The sequence below is a fragment of the Monodelphis domestica genome, chromosome 5 (assembly GCF_027887165.1).
Source record: "Monodelphis domestica isolate mMonDom1 chromosome 5, mMonDom1.pri, whole genome shotgun sequence".
In the NCBI taxonomy this organism is placed as follows: domain Eukaryota; kingdom Metazoa; phylum Chordata; class Mammalia; order Didelphimorphia; family Didelphidae; genus Monodelphis; species Monodelphis domestica.
The window spans coordinates 318,098,454-318,118,357 of NC_077231.1; the positions used below are offsets into that span (position 1 = coordinate 318,098,454).

Here is a 19,904-nt window from a genome sequence, read left to right on the forward strand (position 1 = left end):
ACAGAGGCAGAGAACACAGAGACAAAGTAAAATAGAGAGAAAGAGAAGAGAGACAGAAAGAGAGGGAGAGAAGACAGAGACAGACGGTGAAATGGAGATGGAGAGAAGAGAGACAGAGGCAGAGAGGAAAGAGAGAAGAGTGAAGGCTTTTGCTGGAAGCACAACAGACACTCATTGTTCTGCATTTGTCGAGCTCTTGGATCAAACGAGCTCAGTTTGGCTGCTCACCATTTCGATGCAATATAGATCTGCTGTTCTTTCAGTCTACACACTCCCTGTTGCCCTTCAAAGGGATGAGGAATGGGAAAAAGAAGTGTTGAGGGGAGGTTTGGAGTCAGCCCAGAACAGCAGGATTCCTAAGAGATTAGTTCAAGCCCCTCATTTTTCAGGCGAAGACCCTTGGGCTGGAAGAGGTTCCTGATTCTTTAGTGGACATTTGGGTGAACGTGAAGCCTCTCCCTCTCTAGAAGCCTGGCCTGGGGGAGGTGTGCTGGCCATGAAATCTGAGAGATCAGGAAGCATTCGGAGCCCAGCTCTAAGCCTGCCTCACTGCATGGCCTTGGACAGATTAGGGTTCCTTTCGGAGGTTCCCTTTCCATCTCCACCAAAGGTAGAATAGTAACTTGAGGGGCTACTTACCCCTCAGGGACCCCACAGGTTCACAGCCCCAGGGCTGGGAGGAGCCTTTGAGGCAATCACACCCATTTTATAGATGAGGAAATTGGCCTGTCATCACAGCTCAAAGGGTCATCCTCTGCTTGAATGATTTAAAGCTGTGGTGGTGAATCTATGGCACGAGTGCCAGAGGGGGCACTCAGAGCCCTTCTGTGAGCATGACTGTCACCCCAGTGCAGTTTGCCAGAAAACATATGCTGAAAATTGTGATTCTAAGTAATATAATAAAATATCTTTGAATAAAATTATATTTAAAAAAAACCGATAATGTGAGCACCTCATCTGTCTCTTGAAGTTCTTCCACAGGCTTGGGTTTAGTCTAGCCTCCTTATTTTGCAGTTGAGGAAACTGAGGTCCAGCGATATGCTCAAGGACACAGAGGAGGTAAACATCTGACACAGGAATTGAACCTGGATCCTATGAATTCATAGTCAGGGCTCTTCCCTTTTTGCCATCTACACTGGCTTCCAGGAAATTGGATTTGCTTCCTATTCTCAGGGGTATTTGGAATTCTTGAAGTTACCAGACAGGTGGGCTGTGGATAGATCAAATGTTAGTGTTGGAATGTTAGGAGAATACTTTTGGTCACCCTGAAAGCCCAATATATTATATCAACAGTTTTCCTCCCTTTGGGGGCCCAGATTGTTGACAAGTCCTGTTCAAGGTTACATACTGATGATCTAACACAATAGGTTGCCTATCTAGCTATATGCCATGATCTGGACACCACACCTACATTTTTCACTCTACTTTTTCTCTGAGAATTACTGCTAGGTGGGGCAGTGAATAGAGCAGAGCCAGGAAGACTTGAGTTCAAATCCTGACTCAGCCACTTATTAGCTATGTGGCTCTGACATAAATCTTATGTAGCCTCAGTTTACTCTTCTCTAAAATAGGAATAGTTATAACACCTACCTTAAGGATTGTTATGAGGATAAAATATGATATAAAGCAGACCTTAAAATGTTAAATAATGCTAGTTATTTTTTTTTATTGCCTAGATTTCTTTTTGAGGTATGCTGGATCTTACTGAGGTTGTCTGAGCATATCCACATTCCTTGCTTTGCCTTGCAGTTGTCTCAAAAAAATTAAATTTCTCTATTTGGCATTCAAAGCCTTTCCCAACTTGGCACCAGTTTTTTCTTTGCTGCTTCCCCCAACCACATTGATCTTCTCATGCTCTTAATGTTGCAGTAAACTCCATTATATGACATGTCATCTCCTACCTCCACAGCCTTGTACAGTCTGCCCTGCATTCCTGGAAAGCATCCTCTCCTCAGTTGTCCCTCTGCTCAGGGCTCAGTTTGAGAGCCCATCCCCCTTGAAGCCTTTCCTATCACCCCAGTTCATTCTTTTCCTTCCTCATCCTCCAAATGGCTCTATCCATTTCCTTATTGGTACGCCTGCCATTATCATCCTCCAGTAGGATGTGAAATCCATGAAAGTCTGTTTTCCTTTGTCTTTGGAGCTTAGTGCCTTATACACTTAAAAAAATCCTCACCTTCTCTAAATATCAGTTCTAAGTCAGAAGAGCTCCAAGGGCTAGGCAACTGAATTTAAGTGGCTTGCTCAGGGTGACACAGCTAGAAGTCTCAGAGGTCAGATTTGAGCACAGGTCCTCTGGAATCCAGGTCTTTGAGCTCTATCCACTGTGCCACTTAGCTGTCCCTTGTCTTAAATACTTTAAGAAACTGTAATATCTGAGGTTATGGGGATAAGGGAAGTTTTAATGGAGGAACTTTCTCTGCTACTGATAATTTGTGCCCATGGGCAGATTTAGAGATGCTTGGGTCTTTTAGGAGAGAAGTGACTTCCCCACACCCAGATGGCCAGTTTGTGGCAGAGATAGGATTTGAATTGAGGTCTCCCTGACTCTCTATCCCTTGATCTTACATAGATCAAATATGTAATGATTGGTTGTTGAAATGAATTGAATTAAAGTATATGGGGGATACACATTGTTGGACAATAGCCTCTTTCTCAAAACGGTTGTTTTTTGTAATTAAACAATAATCACAGTAGAGTCCTGTTGGTCAGGCAATAAACATTCATTAAGTGCCTCCTCGGTGTTAAAACCCGAAGTTACCAAGTGGAAAAAAGGCAGCCCCTGCTCCAGGGAGCTCACCATAGGAAATTTTCCTTCTGTAATATCTTGCACAGAAATGCTGTCTCCAAAATGGTGCCCCCTGTAAGGATATACAACGAGCTCTAAAGCACTCCTGATTGGGGAGATGCAGCACAAAACAATTCTGAGGTACTGTCTTCCTCCCCAGTCAGACTGGCTAAAATGAGAAAAGGACAAAAAGACAAATGTTGGAAGGGATGTGGAAAAATGGAAACCCCCATACATTGTTGGTGGAGCAGTGAGCTGATCCATCCTTCTGGAAGGATACCAGAAAGCTCTGAAGCTGTGTGCCCTGACCATTCCTAGGTCTATTTTCTGAGGAGATCAAGGAATAAAATATTGGTAGCAGCTTCCTTTGTGGTGGCAATCAACTGGAAAGCCAGGGGATGCTGAAGCAGTGGGGAATGGCTGATCCGTTGGTGGCATATGATTGTGAAGGAATACTGCTGCACCCTAAGAAGCAATGAGCCCGCTAACTTCAAAAAATCTCCGCAAGAACTCCGGGAGATAATAAAGAGGGAAACAAGAAGACCGACAGAACATTCTAGAGCTGAAAAATGGGAGCACAAGACATCATCTATATTTTGTTTGGAGGGTGCCTTCTAAGGTATGGGGAGAAGAGAGACAGGCTAGGATTTCTGGAAATACATTTTATTAATTTTTTAAACAAATGGTGCCCCCTCTGCAGGAGAGCATTTTCTTAGCACATCCCATGGTGGTGGTCGTGGTGGGGGGGTGGGGTGGGGGGGTTGATTCCCCAGGAGGGCTCAGAAAGGAGGAGGATTTGGTGCCCAGAGTGCAGCCCCTGTGACCAGGCAAGGCACTTCCTTCCTATGGGTTTAGTAGTCTCGTCTGGAAAGGTAAACCCTGGGTTTGGATTACAGCCTCCGGGATCGCTATCCCAAATCCAATTAATCCACCTTCCTGGGGCTCCGTTTCCTCAGTCAGATCAGGGAGAAGGACTGACGGGAAGCTGGAGTCTCTCAGATCCCTCTTCGAGCTGTAGGGAAGACGGCAGCATAAAAGTGTAAAAGCTATATATTATGATAAAGTTATTGATTAATTAATATTAATCTATAATCAATATAGAATGAAAGCAGCCAGGGGGTGTAGTGGATAGATCAGGAAGGTCTGAGCTCAGATCTGGTCTCAGACACTTAACTACCTGGGTGACTTCTGCCTGGTTCAGTTTCCTCATCTGCAAAATGGGCATAGGGACGTTGAATCAAGAGTAGTCCATTCTAGGGTGCCTGGAGTACAGTAGACCCTATTCAATATCTATAGCTGTTGGCTCCCGCCGACAGAGCAAGTGTGAACCCCCCATTCACAGACCCCCGTTCTTACCCCTCCCCTTCTTCTCCTCCCCTACTCCACGCCTTCCTATCCGCCTTCCCATCCCCCTTCTCGCCCCGCCCTGCCCTACCTTGCCCCACCCCTTTTCTCCTGCCCACCCCTCTCCTTCTCCACCCCTCTGTCCCTTCCCATCCCGCCCCGCCCTGTCCTGCCCCTCTCCTCCTCCCTTTCGCCTCCCTTACTCCTTCTCCCCTCGTTCCTCTCTTCCTCCCTTTCTTTACCCCTCTCCTTTCTTCCCTCCCTTTCCCCTCCCCTTTACCTCCCCTCTCCGCCCCTTCCCCAACCCGCCCCTTCTCGCCCCGCCCCTTTTCGGTGCTGAAGCCTTGGCGACCCTTCCTCACGTGATGGCGGCGCCCCGACCGGCCAATGGGCGTGCACGCCGCGCGGAGCCGCGGACGTCGCTCCCCAAGATGGCGGCGCGGCTGTGCCGAGTAGCCGGAGCGGGGGCCGCCCGCGGAGCCGAGTGAAGCCGCCGCCCGGGCCCGGGGCGCAGCGGGACGAGCGGCGGCGGCGGCGGCTCCGGCCGTGGCCATGCGGCGGGGCTAGGGGAGAGCGCGCTTCCCGGGGTTTAGTAATGTTAACAGAGGTAAGCGACAGCAGCGGCGGCGGCCCTGCCCGGGGCCTACCCGGCGCACCGGGCCCGCCGCGGGCGTGAGGGGAAGCTGAGTCCGGGCTGCGGGGGGAGGGGACACGGCCAGCCCAAGGTCACTACGGAGCCGCCCGTGTCGGGGCTGGAACCTCGAGCCCGGGCGCGGAGCAAGGCAGTGACCGGCCCAAGGTCACCCGGCAGGATTCGAACCCAGGCCCCGGGCCCTTCACGGTGCTCCGTTTCGACTGAGGAGGGGAGGGGGAGGCTAGGCGATGCGAGATGGGACTCGAAATCCGGCTTAACGTACCTCATCCTCTGTCGCGATGAAGGGCGCACTTACAGACCGGTAAACCGAGTCGTGGGGCAGGGGATCACGGGGGGGGGGGGGGGCGGGGGGGTTCTCATCACAGGGGGTTGCTGTCTTCGCCCCTCCCTGGCCTTGTGGCACCGGAGGGGGCTAGGTAACCCCCAAACTGGCAAAGCTCCCCCCCCAGGTCCTGTGCACGAAGCTCTGCCCCCAGCCCTGGCATCTCTTCATGGCCCCCTCTCACTGTCCGGCCCCACCTGGCATGCAGACACTTGGTTGGCAGAACCTTCGGGAACCGCTCTTTCTCCACTCCTGGGCTCCCCTTCCAGCCCTGGAGGACAAGGGTGCAGGGAACCCCAGAACAGGGAAGGGTTGGGGGGGGCGCCTTGAGCCAGGCTTTGTGCCCTTCAGAAACTTGGAGTCCCAAGATCTCTCAGACCAGGAAACTGGAGCCGGGGAGGGCACAGAGGGCGATGCGTGGCCCAAAGAAAACCTTTTCTCGTGGGGGGTCCCGGCATGGCCATTGGGAGAGAGAGGACAGACACAGGGAAAGAAGCAGACAGGCCCAAATTCGAATTCTGCCAGGAAGCCCCTCTCTCGCCCCATTTCTAAAGTAGGAGGAGCCCTTAGGGCCGAGCTAGACTTTATCCTGGGCTTCACCAGCCTGGGGTGGGGGGGTTCCACACACACACACTTGTGGGGGGCAGTGCTTGATGGCAGGGCTGGCAGAGTGTATTGTGGGTGAAGACTCGCAGAGACTGGCATTCTAGACACTCAGTCTCATGGGTCATGCCAGAGTCCTGGGAGCTGCAGGCATCACAGCTGGCACTGCCCCCATTTTACAGAGACCTGGGCTAGTCCAATGTCACCCAGCTGGCAGGGCCTGGAGGCTTTGTGGGTCAGTGGTGGGCGCTGTGGGAAAAAGGGAGGGCAGAGAACTGAGACCTGCCCCTGGGCCCCCACTGACAACATGTGCCTGAGTGTGAGAGTTAGTCTGTCTCTGAGCCACACTGATTCCTCTGGACTCTTGGGGGGAGCCAGAGTCCTCAATGTGGAGAAGTCCCTGGGGGGCACTGTGGGAGCAGCCGTGCTGCCCACCTGCAGCCCCAGGAGGGGACAGCAGGAGCATCCCGAAGGACCCAAAGGCTCTTCTGTCCTGACCCCTCCCAAGCTCTGGGCCGAGCCGAGGGCCCTAAGGTGCAGGGCCGGCCCACCTCTGGTCAGCTCTTCAGCTGGAGATTGAGCAGACATTTAGAATGGAGGACTCGGAGATGGAGTTTGTGAAGGACCAAGCGAGCCTGTGGATTCCTGCCGAAGAGAGAAAGGGTTTCCAGCATGTCCCACCGTCTCTGGCAAACTCTTCTTTTTGGCCTTGAGGGCTTTTCTGAGGGGCCTTCAACTTCCCTGGCTTCGGTTTTGAAACCTGCTGCTCTGTCATGACTTTATAATAATGGCCCAGATTGTAAATCGTCTCTGCATGCTTCAGTGGGAGGCAGTGATGTGGCTCCCCTCATTGCATGGCATCGGACACCTCTGGGACAATCAGGGGAACATCGGCAAACTTTCTCCAATTGTCATCTTAGGAATGGACTTCAGGGCAAATGCATGGCATGGGGGTTCCCTTTGGCCCTGCAGGGCAGGTGGCTGTGGCTTCTGTTTGGATGGCTGGGAGTTGGACACATGACTCTGGGATCTCATTGGGCCTCCTGAACCACCCCACAAGGACTCGACCTGTGCTGCTGGGAATGAAAGCGTTATCACAAGGCTCTGCCAGTTTGGCTGTCACGCATGTCATTGTGTCTTTCTTGCCCTTGGTTAGTACAGTACAGGCTGTTACTTGGAGTTGCTTTTGGACTACCCTAGTGAGGCCTGGAACATTGATACCTGATGCTGTCTCTAGTGCTGGAATTCTAGATAGCTGCCTTGGTTTGGGTCACAACAGAGGCAAACCCCAATAAGGACTAAATGAAGTCAGACTGAAAGGGGAAATTTCTTGGCTGAGGAAACCAGTGGACTGAATTAGCAACTGTGTGAGAAGAAGCTATTGGGGGGGGGGGGGGAGTGTCTCTTTCAGATGTGGCATTTAAAGGATTTCTTAAACCTTTTTATTGGTGTTTTCATTTCTTACTGTTTTCTTACGGAAATGAGATACACCTGTATGTATCCTTGGTTGAGATTTTCTGCTTCAGTCCTTAGAATTCTTTATTCAGACTAGTTGAGTTATTTAGATACTTTGGAAACTCCATTCCTTTAATAGTTAATGTGTTTTCATTTCTCTCCCCAAGGGTAACAGAACGTTTCCCCTCTGCATTCACTCTACTACATTTCATTTTTCTCTCTTCATTTGCTGTTTTTCTCCCACCTGTAATGTTGGATAAATGTTACTCTTACGTTTTTTTCTGGGAGGAAAGTGTCATTAATGGATTTCTTGAAAATACTGGGTAAAATGTTCCTTTCAATAAGTTTATGTTTGTGCAGAGTCATTCAGGAATTGGTTAGTCTGGTTAATTTAATATTCTCATAGATTCATCAATCATTAGAGTCAGAACTGTGAAAATAATATTCTTACCCTTTCTCAAATAAAGACTTGTAGTCTACAGAGATTAAGAGACATGTTCAAGAAGACAACTATATTGTTAAAATAACTAGCATTTCTGTGGTGCTTTAAGGTATGCAAAGGGCTTTACAAATATTTTCTCATTTGGGCCTCACAACAACCCTGTAAAGTAGGCTCAATTTTTGCCCCCATTTTATAGATGAGGAAACTGTGGCAAATAGAAGAGATGTGATTTTTTGGCCCAGGGTCACACAGTGAGTATGAGGCGGAATTTGGATTCAGATAAAACCAGAACTATGACTAGAACAGGCCTGGTGGTTTCTAAATCCATCAGCAGATATTGATTAGTCAGTTTGACCCTGAAGCTATAACTGCGAATAAAACAATTTTGCCAGCTAGCTCCCTCTTTAAGATCAGCCATGTGCCACCTGTGGCATGAGCATATAGGTGCCTTACCTCTGCATCTGGGCCAGGGTCCAAAGAATGTTGCAGTTGAGATGGACAGATGACAGTTCCTTTTTCACAAACACTTTTTAAAAACTTTTATTTAGGGGCAGCTGAGTAGCTCAGTGGCTTGAGAGCCAGGCCTAGAGATGGGAGGTCCTGGGTTCAAATCTGGCCTCAGACCCTTCCCAGCTGTGTGACCCTGGGCAAGTCACTTGACCCCCATTGCCTAGCCCTTACCACTCTTCTGCCTTGGAACCAATACACAGTATTGATTCCAAGACAGAAGGTAGGGGTTTTAATTAAAAAAAAAAAAACTTTTATTTATACTTGAGTTTCATATCTGTTATATTCCTTTTACCCTTCCCTCCCCAGCAGAAGCATTCTTTGTGACAAAATAGAGTTAAGCCCAACAGAATGACAAGGCAGCTAGCCCTGTGGGATGGCCACAATAGCCTGCCAGCACTTGGGAGAATGGATGGAGTTGTGTCTTGCCTTGAACTCAAAGTTGGGCTTTCCATTAAGAAGCCACAGAATGGTTTTCAGTGTGTTTTCTTTCATGAAATGTTGTTTTCCAGTTTATTTTCTTCTCTCTTTTTTCTTTTAGCTACTTTTTCCTGATCCTACAGGCTATGTACGTTATTCTTGGTTCTGCCTACTTGGCCCAGAATTCATTCAATAAAGTCTTTCCAAGTTTATTTAAATTTTGAATCTTTGTTTTTTCTTATCTCTCAAGATTGACATGACATCCTTCACCACAGTTTACTTGGTGCTTCCTTAGTGGATGGCCACCAACTTTGTTTCTAGTTTTTTTCCCAATTCAAAAAGAACTTCTGGGAGGAGTTCTGTTTAGGTTGCACTTTTCTTTCTGTTTCTGACCTCCTTGGAGTTTATGTACACAGAGCAGTGGTACAGCAGAGTTTGGGTCAAGACTTCAACATGCACCTGTTGTGTGCCAGGCATTGTGCTTTGTGGCTTCTCTGGAGAGTTCTCAGTTGCTTCTCCACTCACTTGGACCAATTTAGGTGCTCCCTCTGGTCCTTAGTGTGTCTGCTCTCCCTATACTTCTCCCCAAAGTTAGTAGGTCAGTTATTTATTTTACCTTATTAAAGGTTTCTAGGTAGACTCACAAAAGAACCTACTTAAGTTGATGTTATTGTAATACTGAAATGTTCTTCCTACAAAACATACCATACCATACTAATTAATGGTAAATAAAGCTAACAAAAAAAGAGAAGAATTTACCCAGCATTTTCTATGTGGTGCTTGTCTAAGGCGGATCAGATAAGAAGAATGAGGAAGTAGCCCTTAATGCAGATTTTAGGAGCTGATTTCTGCCAGCTGTGAAGGGTTTTAGGTTATCTTGAATTTCACTTACACTATTTTCCCCTCTTAAGTGTTCCCTCTGGTAGCTATAATCTTGGTTAATTTTGGCTCAAATCTGTAAAAAAGAGAAGAGGAGAGAGAAAGGGAAATTTTCAGAGATCCTTAGACCTCTCTATTACACAGTATTAGAGGTCCAGCAGGTATGCAGAATTAACTAAATTGAGATTGATTAAAGTAGTCTGACAGGGGAGAGCCAAGCTTCAGCCTGAGGCTCTTTGCTGAGCTCTCAGTTTCCTGTCACCTCCTGCTTCTTTGGTATCTAGAATCTACAAGACCTGTCAAACTCAATGCATCCAAAAAAAGAATTCATTCTCTCCTTCTTCCTCCTTCCCCCTAACTCCTAGCTCTTCCCCACTTTTCTGTTCTGTTGAGGGGACCATCATTCTTCTGATGCTCCAGGTTTCTAATCTTGGTAGCAACCTTGACTTGTCACTTGCCCTCATATCCAGTCATTGGCTAAATCTTGCAGTTTCTGCCTCCACAACATCTCTCTTTGAACCTGTTTTCTTTTCACACAGTCTCCAACTTTGTTCAGGTACTGATCACTGACTATTGCTTTAACCTCTGCTTGGTGTTCCTGCTCCCCATCTCTCCCCACTCCAATCCATATATACTTATTGCTAAAATGATTTTCTGTAAGCTCAAACCTGACCATGTCAGCCCCATGCTGAAAGATATTCTGAAGGTAGAAACCATGGGTGTTGGTGATTGCCTGTCTGTGGAGTGCAGAAGTGAAGAGTCAGTGATGACCAAGATGTTCTCAGCAGTAATTTGGCAGTTAGGAAGAGAGGGGGCTGGGCTTTTTAAAATTTTCTGTATGGTTTTTAGAAATAGGAAAAAGATTAAAGGGATTTATATGCAGGTATCCCACAGGTGATTAATCTGTCTTGGGTTCATCTCATTTGCAGCAGGCAAATAGCACTTGGCTTATGTCATGAGCTTTTTGTAAAGTGTATAGGTTCCATGACTGAGATGGAATGATTGCATTTTGTAGAGTTGAATTTGGCCACCATTCAAACCAGTTTTGAGGCTTTTGGACACTGAACTGACAAGGTGAAGAGAGATCAAAGGTTCAAAATTCAGTGCAAAGTAGGTTAGGACTTATTCTTGATTTTTAAAAGGTAGGTAGTTATTAGATTTGTGTAACATTGGGATGGCAGGAGATGGAAGAGCAAATAAGCAGAAAATGTTCCTCTTTTTAGAGAGTCCAATCTTATCCCCTCTAATTTTTGTGCTTTCCATTCAGATTTGCACGGAAAGCTAGAGTTACAGAATAGTCATATTGCATTGACCTCTCAAAAGTTATTTAATGGGTCTAAGTCTCCAGAAACATCTTCTCAAAGAAAGCTATCAAAAAAACTAAAGGAGTGTTACACCATTGTGTACAGGATAGGATAGGGGCAGGATTTCAAAGCATTCTATTCTCTGAACCTTATTTTCTTCAGCTATAAAATGGGGCCTGCTTTCATGGGCTTTGCAAGCCCTGTGATTTCTAAACCTGATTTAGGAGGCCCTTGGGAAGGTGGGGCTGGGGGAGAGTTGCCTTCCTTTTTGTTTGTGTGGGAAAAATGAGTCTGGTAGCCAGGAGGCCTCTGAAGAGCAAGAACCATTTTGGGTTGGGTCTTTGTATCTTCAGTGCCTCCCCCAGTCCAGGTGCTCAGTGTTTGTGTGACTGAATTCATTTGAAGGTAGGAATTTCAGACAAGTAAAATATCTTGGTGACTGTAAACTGGTACCTGTATTAGAGGAAATATTATGTGGGTGATCTGGTTTCTGTCTTCCCTTGTTTGACTGAGAAAGCTTGTTACTTTCCTATATAGAATGAAGTGTGTATCTACACATGAAATATGGATATGTGGATGTATGTATGGAGCCAGCTGTCATTTCCTTCAAAATTCATCTCAGTGAGACCTTTCCTAATTCTCCAACTCCTGGTACCTTGTCTATTTGAGGTTATATTTCCCTGTTGTACATGTTATCTTACCTCACAGAATATCAATTCTAATTTCCTTTTGTCTTTTATTACCTAGTGCTTAGGTAATAAAAAAAAGTCTCTGGAACTTAGTAGGTGCATATTAAGCCCTCCAACAGTACACTCTTGATTGAGCTGACCACAGATTTCATTTTTGCTTACTTTTCCAATTCTAGGGATGGCTACGTAAAGACTGGGGCCTGAGCCATAACTCCAGGTATACACAGGGAGGTGATGACAAGAGACCCATTGAGACCTTGGGCCAAACACTGCAGCTTTCCTTCCAGTAAATATTCACTTTTTTAAAAAATTAAAATTAAAAAATTAAGTTTTATCAAAACTGTAATATTAAATAAATATAAATAAAATCCCTCAAATTTGTTCAGAAATTATTTTACACTATCATGACTTTTTCAGGCTCTTTTCCCTTTGTCTAGACCCTTCAATTCACTTTCTTCCCTCTAGAAACATTCTGTTGTTATAGTTATGTATAGTCAGGCAAAATAGATCAACACATTTTCCAAGTATGTCTAGGCCATTGCTTCTCTGTGGGGGAGGGGGGTGGGAGATGTTCTTAGTCTGCTTTAGATAGATGTTTTATTCTTAGACTGCTTTAGATCTCTGAAGTCCTTCAAAGTTGTTGCCCCTTGCATTATTGTAGTCGTTGAGTCCATTTTCTCCTGGTTCTGCTGACTTTGCTCTGTGTCATTTCATGTAAGTCTCTCCATATTTGTCAACTTCTCATTCTTTTATGACATAATTAAATTTTATTATACTCATATATTACAGGTTGTTCAGCCATTTCCCATTTGATTGAACCCCTCACTTTCATCAATCTTGGCCACTGACATTCATCAAATATTCTTGCACCATGCTCTCTGACCATCATCTGTTGGCTAGAGGCCCAGCAGAAGTGTCTGCACTGCACTTTTTCACTTGATCTTCTAATGGGCACATCCAAGAGGATTTTTAGCCTGTAGAAAAGAAGACTTAATGCGTGAGGGTGGGGAAGGAAGGTCATTGTATCTGTCTTCAATGATCTGGTTGACTACCATGGCTTAGTGGGGGAACCCCAGAGGGTAGAATTCAGAGCATTGGAGGAAACCTGGAGAGAAACTAGCATAGGCTGGATTTCGGGGGGAAAATAAACAAACAACAACAATAAGCACTAGCACTATCTTGGATTTTTGGGGCTGGAATGTGCTATCCCCTCACAAGAAGTCTTGAATCAAAAATTGGATCGACACTAATTGAGTAGGTCCTCTGCTTGTACAGACTTGACTAGATGTACTAACATTAAGGTTCTAGAAGTCTGAAATTCATTCTTTGCTCAAAGGTCATGATTGGGCCTCAAGTTAGCCACTCTTAATCATTGTTTCTTGTTCTGCTTGGCCCAGGCCAAAGACATTTCAAAAGAAAGTCTTTTTCTCTGCTCAGACCCTTAGAGAAATTCAACACTGCTCTTTAGTGTGATCCAATCTTGTTGGAAAACCCATTTATGTTGTGTCCTATAAGCATGTGCCAAAGTGACGTTCCAGTTTCATAGGTCTGACCACCTCACTCCTCTGCCCAATAAACTCCAATTTTGCCTCTGAATCCAGGACTGTTCAAATACAAACTCCTCATTGTGGCATTTAAAGCCATTTGATAGTTTGTTTCCAGCCTTTCTTTTTAGATAGTCCACTTTATTACCATTCATTCTCTCTTGGTGTTGTTAAACTGGCCTTGCTGTTTCTCATGTATAGCATTCTGTGTTCCATCTCAGCTTGACAACTAGACAGAAAAGGGAAGGAAGGCTTTAGAGGTGGTAGTAGTTGAGTTGAACCTTAAATAAGAAGGCAAGTACTACAGGTACCGGGGCAGCTAAGTGGAACAGTGGATAAGTGCCAGGATTGGAATCAGGAATACTCATCCTCCTGAGTTCAAATGTGGCCTCAGACACTTACCAGCTATGTGACCATGGGCAAGTTATTGAACCCTTTTTGCCTCAGTTCCTCATCTATAAAATGAACTGGAGAAGGAAATGACAAACCACTTCCTCTACTTAGAATCTCTGCCTTCCTTTAAGGCCCAACTCAGACTTTACCTGAGACCATTCCTGATTCCCCCACTTCCGTCCCTTCATTTATTTATGCTGTGCCTTCCCTGATTCTTCCTTCCCTCAATAACTTGTATTTATTTTGTATACCAATGCTCACAAGACCACTGATTTCCTTAATTTAATGCCATGTCCTTGTGGGTAGGCACTCTTAAGTTTTTGTCTTTCCAATGTGTGACTGGCATACTTTTTGCAGGGTGAGAGTGTCTACCCCTATGATTTCTTTGTTTAAATAAGTCCTGGTGAAAATACTCCCTCACCCAATGCTATGTAACTTGTAGTTATTTTTTTTCAAAGTTAACCTTAATTTTTAATTTTTATTTTCATTTCTAAATTTTCTCCCTCCCTCCTGACCTTCCGCCCACCCAAAATATAGTATCTTTATACATGTGAAGTCATGCAAAATATTTCCATATTAGCCATGTTGCAAAAAATAAAAAGGCAAGAAAGAAAAATTGGAAAAAATTGCTTTAATCTTCTCTCAGTTTTTTGATTATGAGTCCTTTGGAATTGTTTCAGGTCATTTTGTCAGTTAAAGTAGCTAATTCTTTTGCAGTAGATTATTATTACAGTATTGACGTCACTGTATACACTGTTCTTCTGGTTCTATTCACATCACCTTTTATCAATTCATATATCTTTCCAGGTTTTTCTGAAACTCCCCTTTGTCATTTCTTTTAGCACAATAGTATTCCATCACAATCATACCCCAGAATTTGTTTAGCCTTTCCTTAATTAATTTCTAATTCTTTGCCACCCAGGAAAGAACTGCTCTAAATATTTTTGCACAAAGAAGTCCTTTTCCTTTCATTTCTTTGGAATATAGATCTAGTAGTGGTATTGCTGGGTCAAAGGATATGCACAGTATTATAGCTCTTTGGGCATAATTCCAAATTGTCCTCTAGAAGGGTTGCACTAGTTCACAACTCTACCAAAAGTGCAACAGTGTCCCAATTATCCCACATCTCCTCCAAGATTTATTTTCCTTTTCTGTCCTTTTCTGTTATCCAATCTGATAGGTGTGAGGTGGTACCTCAGAATTGGTTTTTAAATTTTCTTTTTCTCTCAATTACATGAAAAAAGCTTTTTAAACCTTTTTCTTAGTTTGAGCCAAATTCTCTCCTCCCTGCCTCCTCCTGTCTCCTTGAGCAATTTGATATAGATTTTATTTATGTAATAGCATAAGATACCTTTCCATATTAGTCATTTTGTGAAAGAGAACTTGAACAAACCAAAGAAAAGTGAAGAAATAAAGTGAACTATGGTACGTCTTGTTTTGCATTCAAACTCCATCAGTTCTTTCTTGGAAGCGGATGGCATTTCTCATTATGAGTCCTTGAGGATTTTCTGGAATCATTTTATTGCTGAGAATATTATGCCGTTATTGTGTAATCAATTGTTTTAATTTGCATTTCTCTAGTCGGTGGTGATTTAGAACACTTTTTCATGCCACTATTGATAGTTTTAATTTCTTCTGAAAACTGCCTGTTTGTATCCTTTGACCATTTATCAATTGGGGAATGACCCCCATTTTTATGAATTTGACTCAGTTCCTTGCATTTGAGAAATCAGATCCTTGTCATGGGAACTAGCTATACATTTTTTCCTTTTTTTTCCCCTTGCTTTCCTTCAAGTTTTGGCTGCATTGGTTCTATTTGTGCAAACCCTCATTATTTAATGTAATCAAAATGATCCATTTTACATCTGTAATTTTTCTCTTCTTTGGTCATAAACTCTTCCCTTCTCTATACATCTGACAGGTAATTTTTAACATGCTTATGATATCATCCTTTGTGTTTAAATCTCATCTGTAACCTATGGTCTCAGAGAGTGGTCTGGGACACCAAGAGGTTGCCCAGGTGACTTCCAGGCTTCTGGACCCAGCTTGGCCTTACTCAAGGTCTTGCTTTTTATCCCCTGGGCCTCCCTGTCTAGCACATGGTAGGCAGTAGTAGCAAGTGTTTACTGATTGATTGGTCTGGCCTGCCTTCTGAGATGCCAGACCAGCTTTTAGCTTGGCCCTAGTTTGTCACATGCCTGCCTTGAATGAATAGTTTTCATTTTACATAGAGTAGTACAAAACCCTTTCTCCCCTGTTAGCATGTCTGCACCTCAGAGAGACTGTCCGTGTTTTCCCAATTCTTATCTCAGTCCCTGGAATAGAGTAAGGACTTGAAAAAAAGCCTGTTGACTAACTGTACAGCATGGCGTTGGACATAATTCTAAGCTTTAATGTGGTAAGCTAAGTATTTTACCAAATTAAATAGGTTGACACTGAGTTGTGGGATGACTTCACTATGATTTTTTTGTTTGTTTAAACCCTTATCGTTTGTCTTATAATTGATACAAGTACTAGTTCCAAGATGATTGATACAAGTACTAGGTCTAAGGCAAAAGAGTGGTTAGGCCTAGGCAGTGGGAGTGAAGTAACTTGCCCAGAATCACACAGCTAGGAAGTGTTCTGAGGCCAGATTTAAACCCATGACCTCCTGTCTCTAGGCCTGACTGTCCACTGAGCTGCCTAGCTGGCCCTGACCATCATTTTTTAGAGTTTTTTAGGGTTAAGGATGACACATCATTTCACTTGAGTATGATGTATCTAAAAAATTATGCTGATTGTTTGGGAGATGTGATTTCATGATTGAAAATGGCATGCTTCTGTGTTTCCATGTGCCATGATACCAGGTTGTTAGCATGTGTTTTTAGTGCATCATTTCTCAGCAACAATCACTAAAATCTTATACTTGTGTTTGCTGTTCAGGTTGGTGTTCTTCTTACACCTGATGGAAGGATTTAGTTAGGAGTGATCAGGAGGAGCTTAGTGGCAAGGCAGAGATAGGCATTGAGAGGAAATGGAGCATACAGAAAATAAAGTAACCTTTGCCTATCACTAACGTGCTGGTCATACACAAATAGCAATAACTCCTGGAGACTAAATAGAGTCACAGTTGTGCCTAGTGCATTAGAGGCTGGCTTTTTGAATACCTAAGAGGAGATGTGGATGCAATGAAGTTAGCCATCTGCTTCTGCACCGTCTCTGTTCTTTCATATTTCATCAGGCATGTAGGAGCTGGAGAGGACTCTATTTGTAAAACTTACTTGTCTTTTCGCTAGTAAGAGTAAATTATTTTCAAAACTTTAGATTTTGGGGAGTAAAGTTATTTTATTTTACCAATTACATGTAATAAGAACTTTCCACTTTAGTTTTCCAAGTTATAAGATCCAAACTGTCTCCCTCCCTCCCTTTCTTCTCCCCTCCTGGAGATGGTAAACTGGATTATACATGTATTATCATGCAAAACATCCTTTTCTACTGTTCATTGTTGTAAGAGAATATGCATATAGAACCAACCCTCCCATCCCACCAGAAAAGAAACCCAGATAAACTGAAGTGAAAGATATTCTGTTTTGATCTGCATCTGACTCCCACAGTTTTTTCTCTGAAGGTGGATCAATTGATTGCATTCCTATCCTAAGCCCTTCCGAATTGTCCTGGATCCTTGCATTGCTGAGAGTAACTGAATCTTTCATGGTTGGTCATCCCACAGTATTGCTGTTACCATGTACAGTGTTCTCCTGGTTCTGCTCACTTCACTCTGGATCAGTTCCAACTCTTTCTGAAATTAGATCTTATTTTTGAAATTATTTTCTTTGTAGGTGTTTCCTTGACTGTGTATAAAACACGTTGTACGTAGTTCTTGTTCATCCAGATGATATTCTTCTCCCTTCCATTAGTTTCCTTCTGAATCCTAGTAGCTTTTTCTATATGTTTTACTTCAAAGGGGTTTCTGTGTTTGGGTTTAAATTTCAGACTGAAAGCCTGATTGAAAGGAAGAGCAAGGGAAGCCATAAGAAGACAAGCATCTGGGGAAAATGTTTTGATTCAGAGATACTGAGAGGGAAATTTTGGTAAATTGGTTCCCCCTCTTAAGTCAATCTGTTAGACCCGGAAAACTCTGCTGAAGCTCTCCCATTGCCTGTTGGGAGAGATGCTGCTGGACTGCAGGTTTATAACTTGGAAAGTCCCAGGGTTCCTAGTCTCCCTGGGCATTATTTGTTCTCTTGCCAATGTGAGAAAGTTGAGTGTAAAGAGACAAATCTTTTTTGATATCTCTGTCAACTGACCTATTGAATCATTTATGGCCTTGAGGGGACAGGAAGTGGATGCTGGTACTTTTCCTGGCTTCCTTGCTTAATAGAACAGGGCAGTGAAGCAGCTCGTGGAGAAGTGGAGCCAGGGAGGTTGCCACTGAAACCCACATGTTTTGAGGGGGCCTGAGCTGAGATTTCTCAGGTGGGAGAGACTTTGCTGCTCCTCTGGGGTTTCCCATCCTATGCTGAGAGGTCGAGGACTACTTATTCACCCATGGTCCCCTAGCTCCTTGTAGGTGCCCTGCAGGGCTGGCATTCCTCATCTTCTTGACTCAGGATTGCTCCTGCTGCCTCATGAATAGCATGTTTGGGGAATCTGACATAATCCTTATGGTCCCTCCTCCCTTTCTGGTATCAGTCATTATTGCTGTAAAATTTTGTCTCCCTCCAATATTTGGGCAGTTTCCCCAAAGGGGCAGTGTTATTCTAACTAGAACCTGGCTTAATGATGTAAGCAATAATGTACATTTCTGGCAGGGCTCTCGCGCCGAACCACCTTTTCACACCAGTTCATCAAGCTTTTACTTAGTGCCTGCTGAACACAAGGCATTGTGCCAGGTGCTGAGGAGACAGACAGAAGTAGACCTTGCCTTCCAGGAGCTGCTTTGCTCTTTGGGTGGAAATTACAGAAGTAAGAGAGAGAGCTGCGACTGGATGGACACATTCCTTACAGTGAATTCTAAGCTGAGAGCAGAGGTTAAGTCGTAGGACTATTGCAGGCCACAGAATGCATTCCCTTGGGCCCAGTGGAAATGTAGGGACCAATAGTGTTGTCGCTGGACTTGGGGGAGGTGGTGAGCTCTTACTCTCCACTGGACAAAAGCAGGGCTGGCTCTCAGGCCCTAAGGAAGAGGAGGAGAAATGGAGACTGAAGGGGATGCACTTGGCCTTGCAAAGGGGAGTGGGGCTGACTGGAGTTCTTCTCTCCCCTCTTCTCTGAGAGGATGGAGAGGCTTTGAGGGGTGACAGGAAAACTTGGAGAGGCTGGCCAGTGCAGTCAAGAATAAAAGCTCTTATTTAGTGCCCACTGTGTGCAGTATGAGTTGGGGGCTGGGAGTGGGCAGAAGCACTGGGCAATGGTCCTGGGAGAGGCAGCTTTGAGGTGGGGTAGAGAGAGTAGACTCGAGAGGCTGAGACCTCTGTTAAGTGATGGGTTGGACACACTGTCCTAAGTGTGTGATTCTGAGAGATCAAATGGTCTGCATTGAGGAGAGAGCCGAGGAGCACCTACTGGGTGCTAGGCACAGTGCTGAGAATCTAGAAGAATATGATTTATGCTATTCTCCCCATTTTACAGTTCAAAGAAACTGAGGCAGGCAAGTTAAGTGACTTGCCCCAGGGTCACACAGTGCTGAGGCTGGGTTTGAACTCATGTCTTCCTGACTCTGGACCTAGTGTGCCATTCCTACTTAGCTGCCTCTTCTGATAAACTTGTGGGAAGACATGGAGCTGAGTGTTGAAAGCTGGGCAGGGGTCTTGAGGCTGAGATCTGCATGGTGGAGGGAGGGAAACAGTGAGTACCTACATGGGTCAATTGACAGGTTCTTTGGAGTGTTTGTGGAGGGGGGAGGTCCTGCCCTAGGCCTTCATTCCAGGAGTAGTCCAGGGGCAATGAGGACATTGCACGCTTTTGAGCAGGGCTGATGTGTCCTGGTATATCAGGGAGGTTAATTCTGCAGCAGTATGAGGCCTTGGGCTAGGGGAGAGCTCACCTTTGAGAAACGCAGAGAACGATTTTCAGTACCAATTGGTGGGGTTCAGGGTTTGTTTTTTTATTAAAATTCTTTTATTTTAGGGCTGACATTGAGGGTTTTTATATTTGATGAAAGTTTTTGTTAAGGATTGAATACCATTGCAGTCACTAAAAATCTTTTTACAATATTAAACTACTTGAAAAGTCCGCTTACAGAGAGCTCCTCAAATGATCCTTCTAGATTAGAAATGTGGGAGACATACTGTATCATTTCTGTTGTCTCCCCTTCCCCAAAGCTGGGAGGGAGCTAGAGCTACAAACAGCTTCTTCATGACCTCTGGCATGTCTTTTCTCTCCCCTCCTGCCCCTTTCCATAGGCCCTACAACCAGTGGAATGGCATCTTGCCAGTTCAACCCTGTTAGGAATCTTAGACAACTTGGAGTCAGTCCTTTGCCTTCCTTTGTCAGGGAAGGGAATTGAGGCCTCAGGTTGATGAAGCCTCTTATCTTATTTTTTTTGGGTGGTGTGCTTGTGCCCCAGGTTGCTCGTGGT

General features: G+C 44.7%; 1 protein-coding gene and 1 long non-coding RNA gene across 6 annotated transcripts in view; one reads left to right on the top strand and one right to left on the bottom strand.

Moving 5' to 3' along the window:
* Positions 1-3,435: 3,435 nt before the first annotated feature.
* LOC103098268 (uncharacterized) lies at positions 3,436-4,625 on the bottom strand. 3 transcript variants are annotated; one of them, XR_473738.3, is made up of 3 exons: positions 4,495-4,625; positions 3,966-4,050; positions 3,436-3,800 (listed from the first exon to the last, which is right to left on the bottom strand). It is a non-coding gene; the product is annotated as an uncharacterized LOC103098268 (long non-coding RNA). The 3 variants fall into 3 exon arrangements; XR_008912536.1 differs by lacking the exon at positions 4,495-4,625 and adding an exon at positions 4,413-4,465; XR_001625336.2 differs by lacking the exon at positions 4,495-4,625 and adding an exon at positions 4,336-4,420.
* Positions 4,608-19,904, top strand: part of SNX13 (sorting nexin 13) — a 90,985-nt gene continuing 75,688 nt past the window's right edge. For 2 of the 3 annotated variants that reach the window (XM_007505422.3, XM_007505423.3), the window contains exon 1: positions 4,608-4,739. In XM_007505422.3, the coding sequence (XP_007505484.2) occupies positions 4,728-4,739 (12 nt within the window). In that variant the 5' untranslated portion in view covers positions 4,608-4,727. Of the gene's footprint in view, positions 4,740-4,953; positions 5,089-19,904 lie in introns of those variants that run through there. The other variant, XM_056800561.1, reaches the window with a different exon arrangement.